General features: G+C 37.2%; 2 protein-coding genes and 1 non-coding gene across 7 annotated transcripts; all 3 read right to left on the bottom strand.

The window, feature by feature from the left end:
* Positions 1 to 85: 85 nt before the first annotated feature.
* Positions 86 to 158, bottom strand: TRNAV-UAC (transfer RNA valine (anticodon UAC)). The gene has a single exon. It is a non-coding gene; the product is annotated as a tRNA-Val (tRNA).
* Positions 159 to 811: 653 nt separating this feature from the next.
* On the bottom strand, positions 812 to 4,013 carry LOC107803839 (putative CRM domain-containing protein At3g25440, chloroplastic). Of its 5 annotated transcripts, none has more exons than XR_012703011.1 (5): positions 3,769 to 4,013; positions 2,851 to 3,319; positions 2,171 to 2,465; positions 1,766 to 1,956; positions 812 to 1,670 (listed from the first exon to the last, which is right to left on the bottom strand). XR_012703011.1 is itself a non-coding variant. In XM_016627629.2 (5 exons), exons 1-4 carry the CDS (start codon positions 3,855 to 3,857, stop codon positions 1,831 to 1,833), a joined length of 1,086 nt encoding a protein of 361 aa, XP_016483115.1. In that variant the 5' UTR covers positions 3,858 to 4,011; the 3' UTR covers positions 812 to 1,681; positions 1,803 to 1,830. The 5 variants fall into 5 exon arrangements, 2 of the variants coding, with proteins under 2 accessions (XP_016483115.1, XP_016483116.1); XR_001652087.2 differs by having other exon boundaries at positions 812 to 1,681; positions 2,064 to 2,465; positions 3,769 to 4,010; XR_001652086.2 differs by having other exon boundaries at positions 2,064 to 2,465; positions 3,769 to 4,010.
* Positions 4,014 to 8,000: 3,987 nt separating this feature from the next.
* Positions 8,001 to 11,934, bottom strand: LOC107803832 (pollen receptor-like kinase 5). The gene is made up of 3 exons (XM_016627618.2): positions 10,341 to 11,934; positions 9,410 to 9,754; positions 8,001 to 8,540 (listed from the first exon to the last, which is right to left on the bottom strand). The coding sequence occupies exons 1-3, from the start codon at positions 11,626 to 11,628 to the stop codon at positions 8,206 to 8,208; spliced, it is 1,968 nt and encodes a 655-aa protein (XP_016483104.1). The 5' UTR covers positions 11,629 to 11,934; the 3' UTR covers positions 8,001 to 8,205.
* Positions 11,935 to 20,954: the final 9,020 nt, after the last annotated feature.

Below are 20,954 nucleotides of genomic sequence, written 5' to 3'. Positions count from 1 at the left end.
TTATTTCTTCGTGATTTGGCTCATTTGTGAAAGAGCGGCAACCAAAAAGCAAAAAGACGAAATAAAAAGAGCAATCGAGGAAAAATGTTGCTGCCCAGGATCGAACTGGGGACCTTCAGTGTGTAAGACTGACGTGATAACCACTACACCACAGCAACTTCAGGTTGTTTGTAGAAACTTCTCTATTACATATCGTTTTTACTTCCAGGAGAACGCGTAAACCAACAAAATGTAATATCATTAGGAAGAGGTACAAAATCTCAGCTTAGGTTTCCACTTTGAACTTGAAATTTGAAAAAGAAGAAAGGAAAAAGGAACCAAAATCCATAGGTTTTCAGTTATACCCACATTGGGTACTAAAGAAGGGATGTGCGCTAAATCCCGATCGCTGATTCTTTTTCCCTATTAGTAGTAAATAACTCAACGTTTATATTTGGAGAACAATAAGAAAAGAGAAGCAAGAATGATTCAGTAGTTCTATATGATATAAGAAGATACTGATTCTCGGAATACTTATGATTTTTTTGGCTTCCACTCTATCAGAAATAGTTCAGGACAATCTCGGTTCTGCCATTTTTTGACATAAAACTGAAGGAGTTTTGGCACTAGCACAAATAATCGACTAAAAAACGACTCCATACTCAGATGATTATATATGTCCTCTGAATCCATTACATTCACCAATTTATAACTCCATCAGATGTTTCAAGGCCAACACACTATGTTCAGATCGGCTGTTGAAGTAGTAAAATTAGTCGACAAATCTGCAAGACCTGCCCTCATGAAGGGGTAAGTTGTATTTATTCTATAATTGCCAATAAATATCAACCAGTAGAACACATAGGCGAAGTTACAAGGACTGTACCGACATACTTAAACAACAAACAATAAGTGTGAAAGAAAGCTTCAATGGATTTGATAGCTCTTCAGGGGAGCTATTAGCTGAATCTTCCATTAAAAAATTATCTGAATACAAGCAAGAATACTCAATCCGAAAACTGAGTTAAAAGGAGAAGGCTGCGCTGACCATCAGAGAAGTTAAATGCACAAGCATTTGAACTGATTGCAACACATTTTACAGTGTCTTTGCTTTTCGATTGCTTGTTAAAATGAACCCTTTGCAACGTAACACCAGGAAATAGGTTGAATGGTAAAGACTACATCAGCCAATCAGAGAATTCACAGATGAAGTTCACTCATATTGCGACATGAGAACATGAAGTTTTACCTTTAATTTTCACTGACAAGCCTTGTTACCATTAAATTTCCCCAGCTTAACTCCCTCACTCAATATAGAAACTTTGCTGACAGATTCAGCTGACATATTTCCAGACAAACACTCTTTTACTTGACATAACATCCACAAATCTATTCAAGATTCAAGCTGGTTGTCAGCTCAGCAGTAAGCACGAAGAAGCTAGTATATACCTTTATACCATGCTTGGCAAAAGGATTGCAAAGGGGCTGGTGTATCGAGGGTTTCTAATTTTTCTCTGCACGTGAACAGATGACTGATGAGAGTTAAAGAGTGATCCTACTCCATTCATTCAACTTCTGAGGGGTTGAAAAATTAACTCGGTCTCTTTTTATTTGCTACCATGCAAGGCAAATGATTCCTTTCCTTCCTCTTTCAGATCCACTCCTATTGGCCATCACACTTTTCATCTCAACTGCGAAAGTGCTAGGATAATCAAAAGACACAACCAGCACTAAGCTTCGGGAACAACTTTAAGTAATTAACAATTTAACAATTTTTATTACTTGCCTGGAGAGGTAGAAACATTTCAGAATTGCATCTATACCTCAGAAGTTAACTTCAAACCATCAGCTTCAACTCTTTTCTTCTTTTCTCTTCCGGGCAAGATATTCATGATACTCTTCCAGCTCTTTCTCCATTTTCTCAATAAATTGACTTGTATGCTCCAATGACTGCTCATATCGATACTTTTCTAAGGCCTACAGTTTTACAAAGCCAATAGTAAATCGTCTATTGAATAAATTCTTTTAATTTTCACATACAGGTTGATTCAAGCACGACATCACAAGAAAAATGCATACATCACCTTGTCTTTAGATAGAGTATCTGGAGGAGACATGACGTCTGGTTGAACATAATTTTTTCCACGATAGAAAATTATGGTATTGTCTGGTTTAATATCAATAACAATACCTCTGCTCAACCGAGTCAGCTCTGCAGCATATTCATGAACCTGCCCAGGCTTGCAAGGCTTGCAAACAACCTTAACTGTCTCATGTTTCTTCCAGTGAAGATGCATATTCAAAACAACCCCTCCAAATACTCCTCGCCTTCCAACCGGTACATAATTTTTCTTTTTCTCACCAGTGCGCTTTAAGTAAAACTTCTCTTCTTCAGTTAAAATTTCAGGATCATGCGGTTCATCTGGAGCTTTAGGTACCTCAAATTTTCTCAGTTTCTCAATCAACCAAGCTTCCTTTCGTTTTGCCTACAACATATATGCAACAACCAACATTAAGAAGTCAAATTTCAACACTCTTCTTCTTTTTCATCAGTTTGGACCATTGCAAAAGAAAGTGATACAGTTTTGGCAAACATGCCAAAGCTACATTGGCCTGATATACATGGATAAATGATTCTCCGACATATCAGAATCAGAAATTAGAGCAGGCAAGACAATATTGTCAAAAAATAATGACATACAAATTTTCTTTTTCTCAAACTTCTTTTTTAGAAAAAAACGTGTAAGTCATGATGACAGAAGACCATTCGAATGCTTGGTAATATTAACCGGGAAAAATTACTACATAGAGGCAAAACATTCTGCTCAACATATCTTAAACAAGGATATCATCACCCTCAATGGCTCTGACCTTCTCAAGTTTGTATCTGATCCTAACTTCAGGATTTGGAGATCTCATTTTCTTCTTTGCCTTCAGTCTGTAAAGTCTGAGTTCATTCAGTTTTGCTTTTTTAGACATTTTAAACTTCTTCACCACACGCTCTGCCTTTGTCTGACCACCACTTTTTCCAATTTCTTGACCAAATCTAAATCTGACAACGCCTTTTTCTGTATTCAGCTCTATCGATGGACTAGAGAACTGTCTCGCATGGACCTGTTTCAAAACGATCTCACGAGACCCAGAAGTTAATGAACTTGGCCGCAAAGCGTTGGTTGCAGGATCTTGACATGGTAATCTACGAATTAATCTCATTTGGTGATAGTTTCTGGAAATTGAGGAGTTGACATGACTACGAAAACGTGTAAAGGAAGTTGCTTTATGCAAATATGCACGATTTGGAAGAATTCTTCCAGAGTGACAAAACATAAGAGGAGATCCCCTACATAAATGGAAAAAACCAATTAGCAGATAAATTGCAAATGCTCATAAATAACTAACAGAAAATATAAAAGAAATGTTTTTCACCAATTTATAACAACCTATAGCATTGGGCCAAAGATGGAACTGTTGAATAGCCTCAATTCAAATAATTAATGTTTTTTTAATGGGTACCGATAATTCTTTCTAATTAAGAGGAAAAAAATTCACCCTTCCATTTGACAAATGAAGAATTTCTGTTCTTATTGGAATAACAACAACAACAACAACAATTACAACAAGTACGCCTCAGTCTCAAACAAGTTAAGGTTGGCTGTACGAATCCTTACTTTTTTATTTACGCTCAACTCATGTCATCAACACGACAAATTATCTTCTTATTGGAAACTAATATAAATTCTGTATATCACTAATTAAAAACCTAGGTACGAAAGTGGCTGTAATGAGTACCTTGAGGCGACATTGAAATTGGAATGGCTGAAAATGAAGCTCCAAAACTTGAGGGAAGAGTTTCGAATGTATTTCTTTACTGCAAACATGATCTTCACCGCGGCGAATTCTGGTTGCTCAGTCACTCTCAGTTTACTCTCTCAGCTGCTGAAATTTTGACCCGCCAAACGCACCAGCCCGCCCCAAGAACTATGGACCCGGTTTGAAATTGGGCTATTGGGGTGGCCTAATGCCAAAGCCATTAACAATTAATGTTGTCGTACAGATGAGATGACCAGGGTGGCCATAATACCGGCCGAATCGAAAAAATCGTGGAACAGTAAATTATGATGTTTTGGTTTTGGTTTAATCGATTTTTCGGTATGTGCACGATTTTTAAATTATTAATTTTTGATTTTTCGGTGCAATTTACGGTTTTGGTATTTCGGTTTAACCGAAAAACCGAAATTTTGGGTATTAGTTATTACCCATTTTAGGCTGAAGCCCAATACCTATTTGAACTTTGAAGCCCAATTTAGTGTACCCAAACCCAAACTTACTGATAGTCTGTCTAATACCCAAACCCATAGGTTACACTGACTAAATCACTAATACACTTAGTCACTTCCCAATTCTCATTTCCCAAACCTAAATAAAAAATTAGATTTAGGGTTTTTTGGTTCTTCCTTCTTCTGCGAGCCTGCAACTTATCGTTGTGTTAATCAAAAAACATCATGCCAAATACCAAAGCATCTTATCATCTAGGAAACGTTTATGTAAGTTCTCTCATTTGATAAGCTTTACCTTTACTTTATAGGAATATGTTTCTTTCGACTCTTTTCTGCAAAACTGACGAAGCTTATAAGGTTTAATATCTTAATTCCAGCCTCAAGGCTCTCTATAAAAATGGATGGCATTAAAAGCTTTTATGTGAGGGTACTCCTATTAATGTTGAAGAAGATTTGGAGTTTCTTGAGCAAATTGAACTTGATAAGATTTTGCGTTATATGAGTGTTTTAGTGAAAATTAGTTTACTTTGTAAGTTTAAATGACACACTTTATCAAATTATATTTAGATATGGCAACGAGCGGAAGAGAAACTTACATTGTTGAAAGAGATAATAGTATTGTTGATGCATAGTTTGAACAATTGGTAAGTTTAAAGATTTGCTTATTTTATGATATTCTTTTGTTATTTATAATTAAAAATATTTTATTAACTTGTGAACTTTTCTTTTTTTGTAGGTTCAACTATGCCTCGTGGTTCTAAAGCTAGATCATCTATTTGGGAACATTTTGAGCTAGTTAAAGTAAATGAAGAAGCCCGCAAAGCAAAGTATCTTCATTGTGGTAGAGTTTATAATTGTCATCCAAAGTATTATGGCACTTATGGCTTAGTGAAGCATATTAAGAAGTGTCTCATGCCTCATCCAGTGATTCGTATTTAAGACTTTAAGTATCATTTTCTAGACTTACTTTGTGGCTTGTGGGTTAGTGACTAGTTTGCCACTGTTTTGTTGTTTGGTGATGGTATTTCTAGACTTATTTTGGACTTTGGTAGCTGCTAGATTTGCCACTGTGTTAAACTGTTTTGGACTAGTTTGCCACTGCTGAACTGTGCGGTATTTTGCTACTTAGGTATTCTGTTTGCACCGAAGGCCTCCCTGTTCTCTGTGTGTTTGTTCTATATAGTCTATTCTTGGTTTTATTTATAGTGTAGTTTCAAATTAGAGTGTTATTGTCAGTAAAACTTGTGTTAGACTGCCGTCTGCCACTGTCTTTTTTTGTTGCTGGGTTGTCTTTCTCAAAAGTCAAAATGACAATTTGCTGGGCTGGACGAACAACAAATAAATTCCAGCCTTGTTTATTGATGTTCCTAAAAATCGTAAATACTTGTTGTTCCTATAACCGTTTAAAATCGAAAAAATAAACCGAAAATAACCGAACCGAACTTTGAAAAAACCGCACCGAACCGTAAATACTTTGGTTTGATTTGGTTATTAATATTACAAAATCGAAAATCGATAAACCGAACCGTACTTTCATAATAACTGACCGAACCGACAGACGCCCACCCCTAGAGATGACACCAGGTAGCCACTTTAAATGACTGCTATTTAGGAATTAGCCAGTGCGTCCTGGATTTCAGTTCTTCAGTTCAAATTTTCAGGACAAAAATGTTCTCAATTGTCCTGAAGTTAATATATTTAGTTTAAAAATTCAGGACAAAATAAGTACTGGCTAATTTCTAAATAGCATCCCTGAGAATGACTATACGTGCACTTACCCTATTAATGTCTTGTCCATAAAGTGCTTTCATGTGTTTAATCTTTAAGGGGTGTCTTTAGGGTGTATAAGAATAGTATTGAATTTGGTGAATTAGTAATACTGAGATTAGTAACGTTGAGATTAGTTATGTCGTAATTAATTATGCTGGAATTATTTCTTATCGAATGTTTGGTTTGATATATTAAAAATAACATACATTGCATATCTTTTAAAAATAAAGTTATTTGTTTACAAAAATACTCCACATTCTTTAGCTTTGTATACTTTCTTTGCAAAGGCTTAGAAAATATTTTCAAAGGACAACTCTATCTTTATACATTCTTGTCCATGAATTGAATTGTGTTGCTAATGCCATGTATAAGAATAATACTTAATGGGTGTACCAAAAATAAAATTGTCATTTATTGTAGACCGGAGGGAGTAGTATATAATATAAAATGTATTACATAAATGAGAAAATTTATAATGTCAAGGGCATAATAGACTTTTCAAATAAAAGTATTATAAAATCTGGCCAAAGTAACTTTTGTGATAGATAGAACAAAGTAAAATGATTTTTGTGTAACAAAAGAAAGAAAAATGACTTTTGGACAATGAACACAGAATTAAAATTTTTCTACGTAACAAAAAGAAGAAAAATAACTTTTGCATAATCAACACATAGTTGAATGACACCCATAAAATTTACTCTAATTTCTTTCGTTCGTTCTCTCCAAACAATAAGAGGTCGATATTGTCTAGGTTAATTAATTAGTTGATGCACGAAGTCATGTCCTGATCCGTGCTAGTAATACGTGGAATCATTCGATGTGTTTTTAAAGCTGTCGTTGCCTTATTGACTTCATTAAAAAGAAAGAAATAAAATTATAAGCAATAATATAGCTAGCGATTACCATACGCAAACATAAGGGTGGCTAAGTGCTAACTACAAGATTAAAGAAGCTGAGTGCAGTTCAAAACCAACTGCAAAACAATAAACCACTTAAGCAGACCTCACTTCTTTCAATACAATTTCTACGCGATATTTTATGTTTTATTTTATATGAATAAAACGTAAGACAAAAATACATGTATTAACAATATGCACGAAATTAAGAGTATCTACGGACAAAAAGATCCATTAAATTAGACAATCATTAGAATAACAATTTGTGTATTATCATTCACCTCATATGAGTTTTTTTATTATTATTCATTGCATAACAATCTTTACATTATTATTTGCCGCATAAATAATCTCTTTAATTTTACCCCTTCATAAGTCATAACTAGACCATAAACCAAATGTACGACCCAGTTTTAGTTGATTGTGTTGTCCTAGGATAGGCAGCGATACGAAGTTAACATATAACCTGTTTGGCCAAGCTTCTGAAGAGTTCAAATTTTTTTTTTTTTTTTTTTTTCTCAAAGGCATTTTTTTACCTAACTTGAGGTGTTTGGCCAAGTTTTTTTTGGAGGAAAAAAGTACTTTTGGGAAGAAGCAGAAACAGTTTTTGAGAAGCAGAAAAAAATAGTTTCTTCCCAAAAACAGAAGCAGAAGCAGTTTTGACTTTTCTTCTTACCAAAAATACCCTTAACAAAATATAGTATATACCAAAATAACCGTTAAACCTAATACTTAGGATATTAATGTATAAATATTTTTAAATATTTTTAGGATAACTTCCTAATATATAGTGACTTTAGGGGTGCATACTTTTATATTTGTTGAATGATTTTTAATATATTTAACTTATATTAAAAAAATTAAGTACTTTTAAATTTTATTTTTATATTTTACTTAAATAAAATGAAAAGATTTAATTATTGCTTGTAATAACAAAATTTTAAGATTATTTATTTACGTATAATGTTAACTATTAAGTAAATCTATTCATGTCCTTATTCGTAATTTGATACTTAAAAGCATTTTTTGAAAAACTTGGCCAAACAAAAATTATTGCTCAAAAGTGCTTTTTTGAGTGATAAGCCAAACATAAATTGTTCTCTCCAAAAGTATCACTTCTCAATCAGGTTAATAGTATCATAGGCCTGAACCACTTTTCTTTTCTCATAGTAAATAATTTCACAAATAAAAATTGCTCTAATATTACATGCACACGTTATACCTCAGTACATTCTAAATTAAACTAAGGAAAATTATCAAAGTATTTGTAATATCTCCTGATCTTATCGAGACGGAGTAGCAGTTGCTATAGAATCATCTGTCATAGATTGATCCATTGACAAAGACAGATCCTCTTCATCTTCAGAGTCAACCGCACCCTTAACACTTTCCACTTCCCTTACCACTTCACTCATCTCCGGCCTTTTCTCCGGCGACTTATCACAACACCTTATAGCAATTTGCAGCAATCGAAGCATCCCCGAGTTGGCACTTCTCTGCACAGCTATTTCAGTGTCAAATATCTCAGCCGTCCATTCTTCTCGGACCGCCCGATGAACCCAACTGCAGAGATCCGCACCGGTAACTCCAGGCGGAGCAGAATGTGAAGAAATTCTACCTTTTATAGTAGCATATATACACAAGATTTGTATATAATCAGTGTCAGTCTATTATTACAGTTTGAGTTATAATGAGTATGAAATTGCAGCGATATTTTTTATTTTTTATGTATACAATAATACATACTCTCTTACGGCTTGTTTGGATGGTTGTTACACATTGTTTCATAATGTATCGTATTGTATTGTATTATACTGTATCGTTTGATGAATACAATGTTTGGATAGATTGTATCATTTGCCGTTATTTCATGATATCATGCACCAGCAATATGAAAAATAAATTTGCAATATTATAAAGAAAAATTATGATACGTGGTAAATTTATTATATAAAAAGGTAGGGTAAATGATAAAATAAAATTATTTAATAATAGTGAAGGGTGAGGTGAGAGAAAAAGACAAGATAACGACGCAACCACACCAAATCGATCGTTACATAAAGTGACATATTTCGTCGTTACGTAACGACGAATTTAACGATACGATACAATAAAATTTAAGTAACAACCAAAAACATACATCGTATTTAAAGTAATAATATGATACAACACAATAGGTAACGAACATCCAAACAAGCTGTTAAGTTCAAAATAAGTAGTAGTAGTAGTATTGTTTTAGCCGAATCAATTTTGTTTAAAATAAGTCTCTTTAGAAAATTAAGAAGGCATTGATCATATTTTCCTAATTTATTTTAAAAAATTAATAAAAGAGATAAAGGTAATTTACGGAGAGATAAATGGGTAATTTTTTCAAGTAATCCATATAATTAATGTTATTAAATGATTTTTTTAATGTGTATTCAAACCTTTTTCCTAGGAAACAATATTGGATGAAACATTATATTAAAGGGTGTCTCTGTCACTAACCTGTTAACAATTCCAGAAGAAGACAGCCAAAGCTCCAAATGTCAGATTTCTTGGACACTTTCTTGAAGCCTAGATATTCCGGTGATCGGTAGGAAACCATTCGTTGAGTAGCAATGGGAAGTGCAATAAGGGAAGTGAGGCCATAGTCAGCGACACGAACATCATCATTTTCGTCTAGTAAAACGTTGGAGGATTTTAGGTTGCCGTGGGGAACAACGGCGGCGGCGGCGGCTTGGGAGGAGCTGCAGTTGAGGTGTAGATGCTCAAGTGCTCGAGCGACACCACGAGCAACTGATAATCTTGAGCTCCATCGAAATGGAATCCTATCTCTCGTCCCTTTTCCTCCTATTATACATTCCAACGAAAAATTTATGTTATATATGCAACAACATTTAAAGTTTTTTCTTTAACAATTGCTAAGCGAGTTTATTAGGGAACGTAATTAACTTCACCAATAATTTGTTTGTTAAATTTGACTTTCTAGTTAAATTAATCATTGGCAAATAATTGACCATTAAGATTTACAATAGGAGTTCACTCTTGTCATATATTTGGAATAGAAATTAATCTAATCACAGCCCAACTTTTTGCCATTGGAGCAAAAATTAATCTTAAAGGAAATAATATCCCCCATATTCCGGAATAAGCAATTGGGATGTCAAGGACAATAAATTTACTCGCAACTCATGATTACATCAAATTAAACCATTTAATCTAATAATAACAACAGTGAGGAGGATTCACATCATTTATGGTTATTTGATAAAAGTTTATATCCATCTCTACCTGACATATGTCTTGTATCAATTCGTTTAATTAGTATAAACACGGGCTAATGGAATTTGTCTCTACCATCTAAAGTTAATAGTAGTTCTTACAATGCGCCTAGATCAATAACTTGATAAGAATAAAATCAGTGAATATAACATACCATGAATGCGGTTATATAAGCTTCCATTAGGTGCAAATTTCAAGAGGAACAGCTTCTCATCTTTTGTATTATAATATCCAAGAAGAGGCAACAAATTTGGATGCTTCTGATCAGCAATAGCTCTCACTTGTCTCACAAATTCTTCATTCGTCAAAGGTTTCAAATCCCTTAAACGTTTCACCACAACAGTAGGTCCATCTACCAACATTGCCTTATAACAATTCCCAAAATTTCCTTTTCCCAATCCTTCTGCTGATGCTCTCAGTAAATGATCAAGTTCAAAATTTATTTCACTGCCTAAGAATATCAGTTTTCCTTTCTCTAATTCCACTTCTAATCCCACACTTCTTGATTCCACACTTCTGGTTTCTGTTGGCGTCGTCGTCGTCGTCTCCATTTTACTAGTCTCAATTTTTTCTACCTCCATTAATTTCATATTCTTATTCGTCAACATTTTCTTAAGCTTCTTTGATTTCTTGAAGTAGTAAATGAAAAGGAATAAAAGTACAACCATACCAACAACATTAATTACTATCAAAATAGGAGTCCACATGGATGATTTTGAATTATTTGAAGAATCATTATGTGAATCATCACTTGGACCTGGAGTTGATGTATCACTATTCTTGATAGTGCACGTCGTGATAGAAAAAAGAGGACCACATAAATCTTGGTTACCTAAGTATGAGGAAGTGCCAAATTTCTGAAGGGCTGTTGTGTTTGGAATTTCACCAGAAAGATTGTTGTCTGAAACATTGAAAACTTTCAATGTTGACTGATTAAAACCAGGGATCGGACCGTTCAAGTTGTTGTTTTGTACCTGCAATGACTCTAACAAATTAAGTGTTAAAAGAGAAGGTGAAATTTCTCCATCAAATCTATTACCAGATAAATTAATATCTTTCAAATTTTTGTTTTTGGAGAAGTCCATCAAGTTTCCTGATATGGAGTTGTTCTTGAAACTAAGTGTTTGTAACTGAGTGAGATTGACAAGTGCATCTGGCTTGAGTTTTCCAATAAGGCCAAGATTTTCTAGCCTAAGTCCAGTGACTCGACCGTTGATACAGCTTATACCAAACCAACTCGGCGTGTTATTTAAGTAACACATGAGACCTGTCCAGCTTTTGAGTACTTTAGGATTGTTGAAATCAGCTTTGATTGTTACAAGGGCTTCTCTCTCTGCGCCGTCGAAACCGTTAGCAGAACCATCTTGTGCTATGGCCATTGTACATAATTTCACTATGAAAAGCAAGATAACATAGTGCGTGAAGATATGAGAAGAACCCATTTTTTGATTGTCAAAGGCAAAGAGTTACACACAAATAAATGTTTTGCTTTGGAAAGGAAATAAGGTTCAAAAACAGGGGATGGAGTTGACAGCTGTGGGAGTTTCATTGTTGAGAGAAGAAAACAAGGACGATTATAACGAGAAATTGGTTTGTATTTAATTCTCAGCTGAGAATCCTAGGGAAGCCGCAAAACAAGATCTTTTTATCTTATTAGACAAGTGTGTTAGCTAGCTGCAATTGCAAGGAGATACAAGGGTGGGAAAAGTATATACTGAGATGTACCATGTTTAAAATTCACGAAATCATTATCGAGTTAAATTTAATTCAGAACATTGCACTTGTTTAGAATTTGAATTAAGCACCAGTTGTCTCAAACAACAGGTCAATGAATTGTCTTTAGATCATCTAGTTTACAAAGCTCTTTACTTGGTGTCTCTTCCCGTTTGAAGCCTTATAGATAATGCCAGAGTATGTAACATACCTCAATTCACGGGAATACAAGTATGTTGAACAAAATATTTTGTTGGGGGTGCGAATTAAGTCTAACATTGATAGCTAAAAAGATTGGGAACCTACATATAAGTATAAGATGTAGAGATTTCTTAATAGTGCGAGACATTTTGGGAAAACTGTGCGGGCATTGGCCTAAAACGAACAATGTCGCACCATATCAAGAGTATATTTGGGATGATTTAGCCCCTTACGAGAGTGCAGACACACACAAGAAAAGCTAATTGAGCCAAATTCAAGCCCAAACATTAGCTCATGAGGTGAGAAATCATTTAAAACCATATAAAAGGACTACAATTCATACCCTCAATTAATTTGGGACTCTTAACACCCTCTTGCAAACTGAAGGATAAATCCTGGAGATCTAGTATTGGATAAACCAATAATAGGGACGTGTAGTTAGATCGAAATTGATTTTAATGACACAAAATAACGATTTACTCCTTATATGCAGAAACAATCCTGAGCAATGGAAAAGAGGTATAAAAGAATTAAGACGAAAAAGGAAGGAAGAGCGGAAAATCAAAAGGCAAAATCAATCAAAGGGAATAGTAAAATCAATCAAGCAGGATATTATAGGAAGGATTCCAAATCAAAGGAGGTCAAGGGCACAAAATTATCCGCTGAAGATTCCTCCACATAAAGACGTCTATCTAAGCAAAAATCAAGGAATTTGACATTGGGAATATCCACTTAATAAAGGGTGAAATAAACCAGGTCCACGATTCAAGGCAAATCAACAAAAGAATTATTCTTGGAAAGAATCAATCTACGATTCTTTTTGACAACAACTCCCTTGGGTTTTCAATCTCTCAAGATTCACAAGACATGAAGGCCTCACAAAGTATAAATACCTACTGCACCAGCTGTGAGGAGACATACTCTGAACGAACCACTATCACTCTTTTTATTCTACTCCAAACAAGCATTGTAGTTCGCTTTACATCTGCTGTATAATTAGTGAGAGAAGAAAAAGAGATAAATACTGGTGAGACATTGTATCAAGAAGAGAGAATTGACATAGTAACTAAGCTGTTGGTGTAAAACAGCATCAACTCTGTGTAATCGAGAAACTTCAAATACTGAAAGAGAGCACCCTTGCAACCCACGTGAACTAGACGTATGATTCATATTGAATCCGAACCAGTATAAAAATCTTGGTGTCTTTAATTCCCGCACTTTACTTCTACTTTACTTATATTTTGTTCTTATCTTTCAGTCGACTAATTGGTAAACTAGTCAACTACTTAGAATGCAAAAAGAAAAAGTGACAATTCAGCCCCTTCTTGTACTTTCAATTGGTATCAGATTAGGTCTCACACTTTTTATCTTTTGCTTAATAACTAGTGAGAAAAGATCATGTCAAACCAAGTAACAATTGGAGCACTCTTTCAAGAAGGGACATCGCAAATAATACCACCATACTTCAATGGACAACATTTCTCTCACTGAAAAGTACGCATGGAAATTTATGCAAAATTCTATGATGTCAAAGTATGACGTGTCATAAAAAAGGGGAACTATCCACTGCCAGCAGCAGCTTAACCACCCGCTGATCCTAAAGATATAGATGAATACACAGACGAACAAATGGCTATGGTTCAAGTTAATGCTAAGGCACGAAACTTGCTCTATAATGCTATAAGTGGAGAAGAGTATGAAAAAATTTTAAGTTGTGATACTGCCAAGTTATGAAGGAATCAACAAAGTGAAAGAAACCCGGATGAACATGTTGGTTCATGATTATGAACTCTTCCAGATGAAAGAAGGAGAATCCATTGAGAAAATATTTGTAAGATTTATAAAAATCATTGGCGATCTGAAAGCTTTCGAAAACCCCTACTTAAGTGGTGATCAAGTTCGAAAAATCCTGAGGAGTTTGCCTACCACATGGCAGACAAAAGTAGTTGCACTCGAATCTCAAGATTTAAACAAACTTTCATATGATGAACTACAAGGAGATCTTATAGCATTTGAGAAAACTCATCTCAAGAAAACAAGTCAGGAAGAAAAGAAGAAAACAATTGCTTTCAAAACTACAACCGAAGGACCTGAAGATGATATTGATAATGATCCAGAAACTCTTGAAGAAGAAATTGCCATGGTATCAAGAAACAGGAATAGATCTATGAGAAGGTATAGAAATACAAATAAAAGGAAGCATGTTATCCAGACAAACTAGGCAATACAATGAACAAGACAAAAATGACGAAAAGTGCTTTGAATGCAGAAGGTATGGCCATGTTCAAGCTGAATGCCCTGAACTTAAAAGAAAAGTCTCCAGACGATTCAACAAATATAAATCCTTCGGAAGCTGGAGTGATGAAGACAACTCTGAACATGAGGAAATAGCAAACATGTGCTTCATGACTATTTAATAAAATGATACGAATAAATATTCTGGCTGCTGGACTGATGTCACACCCTTTTTTTTTTTTTTACCCTTAACCCCTTTAAAATAGATATAAAGTGATTTTTTAAAGTTCAAAAGGGTTTTCAACTGAAAGTGACAAAAAGATTTGTGTTTTAAAAGATTTTTCAGAGTCGCCACCTGACATTTGGGTTCGGTGTTCCAGGTCACCATTTTTTAGAAATGATTTGTTCTTTTAAAACACGTTTAGACTCGAAAACATAGTCTGCACCAGAGATCCAAGTAAGGGGGTTCATTTGACTCGGAAAAAGGTGTTAGGCATTCTCCAAGTCCCGTAACAAGTATGGTTGCATACTTGATCTAGTTGGCTTTAAAGAATACTCAAACTGAGGCAAAAACACACAAAGAAAGATAAACACACAAGAGGCTCGAGGTTGTCCCCACCTAAATAAAAGAAAATAAAATAAAATAAGAGAAAAATACTAAAAGTTTGTACTATGCTCACTCCGTCGATGTCCGTCACGGCCTCTAATTATATTCACTACGCGGCATACCCCGAATAAAAATATATACAAAATCTACAGGGCATTCCCTAAATAAAATAATAACTAAAGGAACAACCTTTCGCCTCTGATGCCAAAAATAAAGAAAACGTCCTAAAAGTTGCCTACCAGGGTGTGGTCGGCCTAAAGCTCCTAGCGGTTAAAGAAAGTAACAAGAAAATAACAGAAATAATGAAATATCCAAGGTTGAATTCTGTGCATTTTAACCCCAATCACCTACGGTCCAGTTATCATCCAAGGTTGTAATCAATTTACAATTGTCCATTTATCTAATACAATAGTACTTTCAAGTCTAAACAAATTGAATTCCTAGCGAAATTGTGAAAACATTTGCACTCACTCAAGTATAAATCATGAATTGTTTACACAGCAACCACGACAAAGCAATTAGAATAAAAATAGATATTAGAAATAAGAAAACACAAATAGAAATCATGTAGGATCAGTGAAGAGAAATGGACCTTCAATAGAAACTTCCTTTCAAATTAGATTAATAGACGGATCTCAGAACCAGGCGTACTATCAAGATTCTAATAACGATTCTATGTAATAACTGCCTCCTACTATCAAGAACAGTAGCAATATGTGTGATATACAATAAATGACAATATAATGGCACTCATGTAATTAAGAGGAATAATTTAATCAGCAAGGGATGGAACAAAAGAACCTTTCACCTGATAATGATCGAACGACAGATCCTCAAACGATGGGGGATTCCTCGGACCTGACGAGAATCTTAGTGAAAAATAAAGTTTTGTATTGAGTGAAGAATGAATCTTTTTCAAAGTGTTGTTCTTACTAATGAGTCTCACGTGCCTCTATTCTCACTATTTTTCATATTTATACAAGACATATTCCTAGTAAACCCTAATAGTACATGTATAGAGAATATCTACAGAATATTCTTTTTAATACCCCATTTCAAAAACTAGCCGTTATAGCTTCATTGGCGGTGTTCGAACTCGACCATGATTTTCACCTCGACCTCGACTCATGTTGGCTCTTCGGCTATGAGCTTTACTACTTCCTAATCCACCTCGACTAATGGCGGCTCGAAAACCCTTTCCTTGGTATTTTCTTATTTCAAATATTCTAGAGCGAATTTTGACCCATACAGTTAGTCCCTCCGCTTATTGAGGCCGACCTCAAGAGCGCTTGATGAGCGAATTGTGTTCATTGCGGTTGGAACGTTTGCATGAGCTGATCGAGTCATGAGGATTGGGGCGAACTGGCAACGTGGCCCTTCGTAAGCCGCAAATTTTAGGGTTGTGCTGTCCATGATTCACATGACATCATGACCTCACGCGTCATCATGACGCGTATTCCCGATGCATCACTTCGTTTTGTGTGGGACTCCTGATTGGTCATGTCGCTTTGATTATGATGTCAGGCAATGATAAGGCAAACTTTGGTTCTGACATCCGAATTCTATAAATAGGGATAGGAGGATGCAATCCCGAACTTTAAAGATTTCCTTCATAAAAAAACCCTATATCTTCTTCTTCTTCCATTATTATACATCTTTCCCCTTCTCTCTAATGATCCATATCATTTTTAATCCTCTATTGTTCACAACCTTCCCCTATTTCGTCGAGAACATGTCTAATGTACCTTCTGAGTCAAGCGAGGGGAGCGACGCGATTCCATGAGCGATGGTGTTTCCCCCTCATGCGGAGGACGTTTTTGCGGCCACCGAGGATGGAAGCTTCCCAACAGTGGAAGAGATAGTTCCTCGTAACCCTGATATCAGGTCTGACTTCTTGAAACTGCCTGAAGTCGATCCCAAAACTTTTAAATTAGCAATGACAGAGGCTGATTTGATGGAGCTTAAGGAAAAATATGGTCTCCCCAACCTTATCGAGCTGATCCCTGCCGGGTGGGATGCGATGCAGGTTCACTGCCCTGGGTACTGCAGCTTCTACGCCTACCCATTCCACGTCGGTTACACTTTTCCTCTTCTTTCGCTGGCAGAGGAGTTTTGTCGCTATTACGGTATTTGTCTTGCTCAATTTGCACCATACGTTTACAAACTCTTAAGGATGCTTACTAAGTTTACGGAGCTGGCCGGGGTCGAACACTCACTCCGACATTTGACGCACCTATTCGCTCCCAACTTTTATAGGGGGACGCTGTTGAATCTCTGCAACTGAGGAGGCAAGTGCTTGGTGGTGAAGTTGGATGATAAGGCTAACCACCAATTCTGGCTCAACTTCTTCTTCGTCAGAACTGAGGACGTGGTGGCCAATCCCGAGGGTTTTCCTGAGGTTTGGAATTGTACTCGTAAGTACACGACTTCCTTATTTGTAAGTATCTAATTTCTCGTCGTGCTTGGCTGTGGTTCTAACCCTCCGTCTTTTTTGTACAGCTATGCATTTGCCTTGTCCCTTGGTCGACGATATTTTTGACTGGGTAGGACAGTTTCTTCCTCACATCGTGGGGATACGTGAGTGGCCGGGATTCGTCAAAAGGTTTGGTCCTCATCCTCCCCCGACTTATAAGTCATCTTTATTAACAACTTCTTGATTATTTTCCTTTTTGGGTTCTCTTTGGCTGTTTTTCGCTCTTTTCTGTATTTTCCTTAACTTCAACCAGGAGGTCTTCGACAAGATCGAGAGCTCCCACCCCGCATTCAGAAAGAGGTAGAATGCCAAGGACTCTGCTTCCGCTCCTTCCTCGATGGTGTCATCTTCGACTCGTGCCCCGATCCCTCATTTGATTATTGCTACCGCTGCTTGTGCCTCGGCTCCTTCTATTAGTACATCTCGGTCTGCTCCTTCTTAGACCGCTTCATTATACCGTCTCATAGATGAAGACGAGGAGGAGCTGGCAACAGGCGAGGAAGATTTGATGCCCGTAAGAGGAGGCACGTGGATACTAATGACGGGGTCGCCCGCACTGTCGACGTGGTGGGAGGTGATTATTCACTGCGCGAGATGACGACTATCATCATTGGAGATGAGGGTGAACCGGTATCGGAGATTCCGGGGTCGTAGGAGCCCGATGTCGATGCGTATGCCCCCGTGATGATGGAAACAAGTTAGCCACCGCGGTCTCAGACACTTTGCAGCAAGTTGAGCCGTCGAATTCATAACCGGCTGATGATACTTATTTGCCGACCGTTAAAAGGGGCAAAGATGTTGCTGAGGAAGGCTACGAGACCGGCTCAGATATTGATGACGTCAATCTGCGAATGATAGAGGAAGGTTTCACCCAACTTGAGGTAAGGTTGGAGGGGTCCACGAGGACCATCCCGATCCCTATAGATCGTGACATGTTAAAGAACACAGAGGATGTGGTCCCCATCCTTGCCCCTCTTTTTTACAAGACGGAGGGTAAGACCCTTAAAGAGTTGGACGACAATACTCTATTGAGGAGCATTGCTTGTCTCGTCCTTAGAGTGAGTTTCTGGCGTCCTATTTTCTCCGTTTTTTAATCCTTGCTTTTGTTTCTGACTTATTTTTTTTCTTTTTCTGGTGGCCGACGATGATATTGGAGATTCAGAGAGCTCGAAGGGAGGGGAGGCGTAGGAAATTTTTATGAGATTTAAAAACAAATACTTTGAGTATCGATGCAAGCGTTGGGAACTTCGTCGTTGACTTAATAAGGGGGCGACATGCAGGCCCTTCGAGATGAGTTAAAGGAGAAGGATGATGAATTGGGAAAGTCCATCGAGAACTGCAGCATCCTTGAGGGGATGTTGCGGAGTAAGGAGGAGGAGCTTGAAAGAAGTAAGGGCGTGAAGGCCGAGTGTAGCGATCTTCAAGCGCAAGTAGTTGAGCTGCATAGGCAATTAGAAGAATGGGCGATCTTCAAGCGCAAGTAGTTGCGGGGCCTTATGGGTGAAGTTGTTGAGAAGCAAAGAGAGCTTGAGAAGGCGAAATCTCCCCGTGTGGATGCTCAGAGGAGATTGGAGGTGCTCGAGCTAGCGAACAGCACCCTTTCGGGATAAGCAGGACAACGACCAGTTTGCGGCGAAAGCTATAGATGAGCGACTACATGGGAGGGTTAGAGAGCTGGAGAAAGATAACGCCTTCCTTCATGGTCAAGTGGTCGTATTGGAAGTTGAGAAGGCTCAACTGCTTGCACAACCCTCTTCTTCCCATACTTCAAAATTTCCCAACATTCCTCGGGCATCGTATGAGGAATAAATTCACGCCGAAGCTCAATTAGATGTGTACCGAGATTTGTACAAGGCGGAATCTATTTTTGAGGCCGCTCTCAAGGATGTCAGTGTTAAAGCCTGGGAAGCTCGAGTCGCTTACGAGTATGATCCCGCTACTCCTGAGGGCAATGAAGAAGGAGATGATGAAGTCGTAGACCATCTTGAATAGGATGCTTGGTATGCTACCGCTTATACCGATGGCGTGGGTAGTGTAAGCGGGGGTGACCAAGGTGGCGAGGACGTCGGTAGCAAGGGCGGTGAAGGCGTGGAAGGCCCTGGTGGTGGTGACCAGTAATGTTTCTTCTTCTCTTTTTTATTATCTTTTGTTATGTAGTTGGTGGGGTCTTCATGAGCCTTAGTAAAGAATGTTTAAAATATGAAATGCCAACTTCGTGTCTTGCAGCTTCTTCTCTTCCTATGGTTTGTTTTTGTATTTATATATTTTTTAATTATGTCGCTTGGTTGTCTTAGTTTTTTATTGGCCGTGATCACTTGATGGTGAGTTGCAGCCAAAGGTTGATAGGCATTTGTTCGAGCGAGGTCGAACATGGTCTTTTGTCAAGACTGCGGCCGAGGGCCGGTATATGCTAGTTCGAACTAGGTCGGCTATAATTGGAATTTAGTTGTGGCCAGGGCCGATAGGTGTTAGTTCGAACAAGGTCGAACTTAACCTACATTTAATTATGGCCGAGGGACAGTAGGTGTTAGTTCGAACATAACCTACATTTAATTATGGACGAGAGCCAGTAGGTGTTAGTTTGAACAAGGTCAAACATAACCTGCATTTAATTATGGCCGAGGGCTAGTAGGTGTTAGTTCGAACAAGGTCGAACATAACCTGTATTTAATTATGGCCAAGGGCCAGTAGGTGTTATTTCGAACAAAGTCGAACATAACCTACATTTAATTATGGCCGAGGGCCAGTAGGTGTTAGTTCAAACAAGGTCGAACATAACCTAAATTTAATTATGGCCGAGGGCCAGTAGGCATTAATTCGAACAAAGTCGAACATAACCTGAATCTTAGAAAGATGTGTTGATAACCGTAAAGTTTATTGCCTCGGTATTATTTATTTGGTTACATACTTGGATAAATCTACAAGTTTTTCGGGTTTTGACTGACGTTCCAGTCCCAATCTATCTAGTCCATTCATTGGTTGACCTAGAGAGTACTTGGGAGGTCGAGCAATGAATTAGTAGTCACGGCGTCGTCCTCGCGTGCTTTGACTTAAAGTGTTCCATTCATCGCCTCGTTAAAAACCTCCTTGAGAAAACCCAACTGGGACAAAACTCCAATGAGGGAAAAAAGAGTATGATTGGGGGATGCTTTATCTTTTAAAATTTGAAGTATTTGAGGTGGCTAATATTTCAGTTGTTTGGTAGTAACTTTCCTTCCATTGTTTCTAATTGGAATGATCCTTTATTTTCCTTTGTTGTGATCTTGTACGTACCATCCTAGTTTGTTCCTAGTTTGCCTTCCCGTGGGCCTTTGCTCGCTTGTGTTTTAGCTTTAAGAACGTAGTACTCGATTTTGAGTGGCCCAACCTTTGCTTTTTTGTTATAATAACGTTCTGCTTTTTGTTTCTGGGCGACCATTCTTATATAGGCCATATCTCTTCGCTCTTCGACTTCGTCAAGCTCCTGCCTTCTGCTTTCGTCGTTGCTCGTACCGCTCTTATGGGAGTACCTTAGGCTGGGTTCTCCGACCTCGACTAGT

This window comes from Nicotiana tabacum, chromosome 19, assembly GCF_000715075.1.
Source record: "Nicotiana tabacum cultivar K326 chromosome 19, ASM71507v2, whole genome shotgun sequence".
In the NCBI taxonomy this organism is placed as follows: Eukaryota; Viridiplantae; Streptophyta; class Magnoliopsida; order Solanales; family Solanaceae; genus Nicotiana; species Nicotiana tabacum.
This window is presented reverse-complemented; position numbering and strand designations above follow the sequence as displayed.

Excerpts from the sequence above, each read along its gene's own strand:
- LOC107803832 (XM_016627618.2), bottom strand. The coding sequence starts at position 11,628 with ATGGGTTCTTCTCATATCTTCACGCACTATGTTATCTTGCTTTTCATA. Across the intron at positions 9,755-10,340 it reads CTTATATAACCGCATTCATG|GAGGAAAAGGGACGAGAGAT; the intron begins GTATGTTATATT and ends AATGTATAATAG. Across the intron at positions 8,541-9,409 it reads TCTTCTGGAATTGTTAACAG|GTAGAATTTCTTCACATTCT; the intron begins GTTAGTGACAGA and ends CTACTATAAAAG.
- LOC107803839 (XM_016627629.2), bottom strand. The coding sequence starts at position 3,857 with ATGTTTGCAGTAAAGAAATACATTCGAAACTCTTCCCTCAAGTTTTGG. Across the intron at positions 2,466-2,850 it reads TCAGATACAAACTTGAGAAG|GCAAAACGAAAGGAAGCTTG; the intron begins GTCAGAGCCATT and ends TATATGTTGTAG. Across the intron at positions 1,957-2,063 it reads ATACTCTATCTAAAGACAAG|GCCTTAGAAAAGTATCGATA; the intron begins GTGATGTATGCA and ends GTAAAACTGTAG.